Below are 4,744 nucleotides of genomic sequence, written 5' to 3' on the forward strand. Positions count from 1 at the left end.
GGCATTGCAGAAGCTTTATAGTAAGATACCCTCATTTTGAAAGTGTTGATAAGTTTTCCTTGCATGTATTTTTTTTTTAATCTCAAAAATCTGAACTATCTGCTTGGTACCATCAGATTATGAACAACTGAGACCATCAGTGAAGTCAATAGTAGTTTTGGGTATCCAATACTTCTCCAGATCAGAAGGTTTTGACTCCTCAGGTCCCATGTAAAATCTGTGGGAGCTTTCCTATAGTAATGTCTTCTCCAACAGCATTGGGGCCTGCCTTGCCTTATGGCTATTGTGCATGCCAGGGATATTATGCTCTCAGCAGAGAAGCAAATTTCCCTTTTACAATGTCATCCAAAACAAAACCCCAAATTGCACATATCTACCCCTTTGGCCTTTTCTACTCACAAATATGCTTGTATTCAAAAACTGACAATGTTGGGCCTTTCCTAATAAATATCTTCAAGGAGCACATTTAAATGCTTTTTCACAGAAATAACCATTCATCGGTTGCAAAAATGCAGAGAGATTTTTGTTCTTTCTGTTGCGAACAATATCAATTCAGCACAAATTTAGGGGAAGGAAGTACGACTTTTTTTTCCCAAATGCATGTAAAAAGGCTAAAGAACAAAATGTTGGGGAGGCAGCTTTTTTTGGCAGATAGTAAAATATAAAATATGTGATTTAAAAAAATGTTGGCTTAAAAATACACACACACACACAAATAATACAATAATATAAAAATACAGCTCAGCCAATGGCCTCTTAAAATTTACCTTTGGCATTACATTTGGCAGCCTAACACAAAAGACCCTTCCTATAAACAGAACTATAAAAAAAGAGAAGTTCATAAATTAGGTTGCAAGGGGTTGTAAGATCCTTTTCTTGATTCTCCAAACTCCTTTCCTTCCTGTCCACACACATAAGCATGACCAGTGAGGTATATAGAACGTAACACTGTCAGGCATATGCACAATAAAAAAGTGCATAAACATAGAAGTTCTCCCATTTTCTTGCGAACAGGTCGAAACTGTGTGGTTTGCATTTTCCTCCCCTTGGAAAAAAAAAAAAAAAAAAAAAGTTTTTTTTTTTCTCACTTTGGCAGGATGAAAAGGAACCCAGAGGAATATAAATGTTCTTTTCCCAGCAGCAATGATCCATTTCCCTTGGCAACATTTGTCTGATGCCACAGATACTACAAGGTCGTTGGGTTGCTTTACAACTCTCTGGGTAACTCCCCATGGAAATATCATACGTCTAGCACCATGTCATAGTGTTGCTCTTTCTTCCGCCTGCCACATTTGGTGATAACCATGTAAGAAGTCAAAAGCATAATCCAGTAACATGCATAGAGTGTTGTGCCAATGATGAGAACTGTCTGGTTTGACTCAGAAAATGGCTTTTTTGATTCCTTGTAGATAGTGAAAATTACGCCACCTAGGAGGATTGTAAACCAAATGGAGACTGGAATGAGTCCTATAAAATTAACTACAATGGTTTTTCTTCCTGATGTGCCCCACCCTGCTTTGTTTATTGTGGCAATTGCAAACATCTTTGCTGGCAGTAAACTTGACATGTACAACACTGAGTAGAGTGACATGAAAACCATGACAATGTTGCCCCTAAGGAAGCTGGCAAAGGAAGACTTTATCAGGCCCACTAACTGAACCGTCAACAAGAAGAGGAGGATGTTCCAGATTTTTCCCCTGTAGAAGAGCTGAATGACTGTGGCAATAAGGAAGAAAGGAAAGAATCCAGTGATAACAGCTTCATAGGTCATCCACAAATGGTGCTTGTGGAACCACATTGCATTATAAAGCCACTCTCTGAAGTACGATTTACTCCAGCGGGTCTGCTGATTCAGCCACCTGAGATACTCTATCGGTGTTTCGGTAAGGCACTTGGATCTAGCTGTGTACTTTGTTGCATAGCCCAGACTTAGCACTCTGTTAGTTAGATGCCTGTCATCTCCGAAGCTGCACTGGGAGCCCATAAATTCTTGATTGTACCAATCTTCCACGAACTCATGGAGTAAAGAGTTTCTGTACATTCCCAGAGGTCCGCTGATGCACTGTACACAGCCAAAATAGGACTGGCAGGCTCTTTCTATGTTAAATGCCATCCAGTATCTCACACTGCTCAGAAAGGAGATCCAGGAATCATATTTGTTCAAAATCTGCAAAATACAAAATTTTTTCAGTTTAGGTGAGGTCTTGAGACACACAATACAAACATTGGCTCAATAAGGAATTTGCAGAGACTAGAGCATCATTAGTTGCTCTCCTGTGTCCAACTCATGGCGAATCCAGGAGTTACGTATGCAGTCTAGGGCATTGACGGGAAGGGCAAGGTGAAGCCTTTAAAAGTCTTTTCCACCAAAATGTTATATTTTCTCTCACAATCTTTCCTCTTCTCCACCAAGAAACTTATTTTCTGGCTCCTTCTTCCTTTTCCTTCACACTGAGTTAAGGTCCTCCTAGGCTCAGCCTCTCCTGAGAGGAGATGGTGGAGTCCTAGATGTGGCCTCTTTCTTCTCTCTCCCCCTGACCACATCTTTAGGACTGACAGGATTCCTTCCAGCCCTCCCAAAGCTAATCCAGACCATGAGAAAGGCTAAGCGCATGGTCTTTGACCTACATTTTGGTATCATAAGGTTTGCCCTAGAGGTTTGATGCTAGACTATGTCCCCATATCTGACATTAGGACCTCTAAGGAACAACCTGTTCTTATTTGTCTCTGCAGTACCAGCCCTGTTATGTTGCCCCAAGACATACTGTGATACACCAGTAGAGTCTTGTTTTGGCCCACATAAAGGTCTCAGTCTTTCTCTTCTGTATGCCCCAAGACTCACCTGAAGCTCAGGTCTACACTTAAAATACAACATAGACATAGTCTAGGAGTCTAAACACTCCTAGTGGATGTGGATGTATGAGTGCATGCAAATGCTCAAGTCCATGTCTTCACATTCATGTTCTCAGCACACACCTTGTGCTGGGGATTATGGCAAGGAAGTGTGTAGCAGGGTGGTTGTGCCAGCTCTGCACCAGTATCTTCTCAGTGTGCGGATTTTCAGGGGAACATGTGGTCTACTACAACTAGAAATAATTTTTCTGCAACTAGGAAAAAAATAACCCAGTCTTTTGCTCTGATGGCCCTAATTTCTGTCAGGATAGAAGGCCAAGGGCAAATCTTCACTGCTTCAACTTCATTTCAGAACATTTTAGAAGGAGCAAGGCCCAGGGATAGGTTCAAGCTTGGCTCAAATGTATCTGGTATATGCTGGAAAGTGAATTGGGAAAAAGAAAGCCCAGAGCCTTCATTCTGAATCTTTTCCTCCCAGAGGACACATGTTCTTCACCCTTCTCTCTGCAGATGGTTATCAACCTTCATTTTCATAGCTGAATTCATACTGTCTCCTTTCAGTGGTACTCACATGTGTCTCGTATCTCACGTGTGTAGAGTGAGTGCGATGCCTGGTTCATGGTCAGTCAAGAGCTGCAAATATATTCAAGCTTCTGTGGGAATCTTAATTTCTGGAGTTAAGATCCACATGCCTGAAATACCTCTGACTACTGGGGCATTCATTAGTAAGTGCCCATATAGATGGTCCTTTCTCCTCTGCCTCACATAAAAGACCGAGTACAGGGGACCGATCCTAACACCAATTGAAATATCCAGATGCATTTTTCTTTATGAATTGCATCAGAAGCAATTGTATCAAAAGGAATGAACAGTCTTTTGCTGTAGTTGTCAGACAAACTCATCAATGCTGGAAATCCTAACAAAAGTGGAGCTGGGCTGACTTGGGGGCTTTCCATTGTCCTGCCTGACAGAGATGCAGGGGAAACCCAACAATACACAGAGTGCATAGTGCACTGCATTTCAAAAACGCTTTTATTCCTAACAATCTTGGCTGCCAGTAGTAACATAACTGAAGTGCTCGGGGTGCTGGACTTGGCTTTGGGAGACCTGTTCTCAATTTCTTGCTCCCCTATAGCTTTTCTTTGGTATCCTGGGCAAGCAGTTATACCCAGTGACTCAAAGATGCCACAACAATCCTGACAATGCCAGTGCCCATCTTTTCACATCTATGGGGAAGAATAATATATGTCTGCTTTCTATGGGTGTTAAAACCATACAGTGCTCACCTCCAAGAACAAGAGTTTCTGTTCAACAGACAGAAAGGGTAAGGTATCATAAGAGCCCCTATAATGGTATCACAGTATATTCAATGTTATTACAGGCAGGGAAATATGTTGCAGTGCAAATAGCTGCTGAAACCCCTCTGTTAATCTGAAATCATTGTACTCACCTGCACATCACCTCCAACTCCTCCAACCATTGGATCTTCTTCTAAAACCTTTACCATTTCCACTGATGAGGCTGGATCAAGCATTGTATCTGAATCACAGACCTACAAGTAAGACCAAACAAGAAAAAAAAGGGTTAAGAAGTACACTAGTGAAGATAATAAAAATCATGAGAGAGATTGTAGTGTGACTCTAGATGCATATTCTTCTGAATGCAATTAAATCTCACTTTGGAGCCTGCGGTGATACTCCTGTTAGAGGCCATTTGTATCAGGCAGCAAGGAGTGGTGCTGAACGGAAGAGAGTGCTCATTAGTGCTGTGCACACAAACAGTCCCCTCTTCTGTATCGGCTCTATTTGTTTTATTGGCACACTGGGCTGGCTTTTTGGAATAAGAGATGCACTCTCAGAGACAGGGCACTGCAGAGCAAGACAATGTTTGT

The 4,744-nt window shown here is 41.6% G+C and overlaps 1 protein-coding gene across 1 annotated transcript in view; it reads right to left on the reverse strand.

The window, feature by feature from the left end:
• Positions 1-649: 649 nt before the first annotated feature.
• HAS2 (hyaluronan synthase 2) overlaps positions 650-4,744 on the reverse strand; it is an 8,885-nt gene continuing 4,790 nt past the window's right edge. The window contains exons 2-3 of the mRNA XM_010176847.1: positions 4,304-4,405; positions 650-2,167 (exon numbers count right to left, since the gene is read on the reverse strand). Coding sequence (XP_010175149.1) covers positions 1,241-2,167; positions 4,304-4,405 — 1,029 coding nt within the window. The 3' untranslated portion in view covers positions 650-1,240. The remainder of the gene's footprint in view (positions 2,168-4,303; positions 4,406-4,744) is intronic.

This window comes from Antrostomus carolinensis, unplaced genomic scaffold (assembly GCF_000700745.2).
Source record: "Antrostomus carolinensis isolate BGI_N321 unplaced genomic scaffold, ASM70074v2 scaffold15741, whole genome shotgun sequence".
NCBI classification, from domain to species: domain Eukaryota; kingdom Metazoa; phylum Chordata; class Aves; order Caprimulgiformes; family Caprimulgidae; genus Antrostomus; species Antrostomus carolinensis.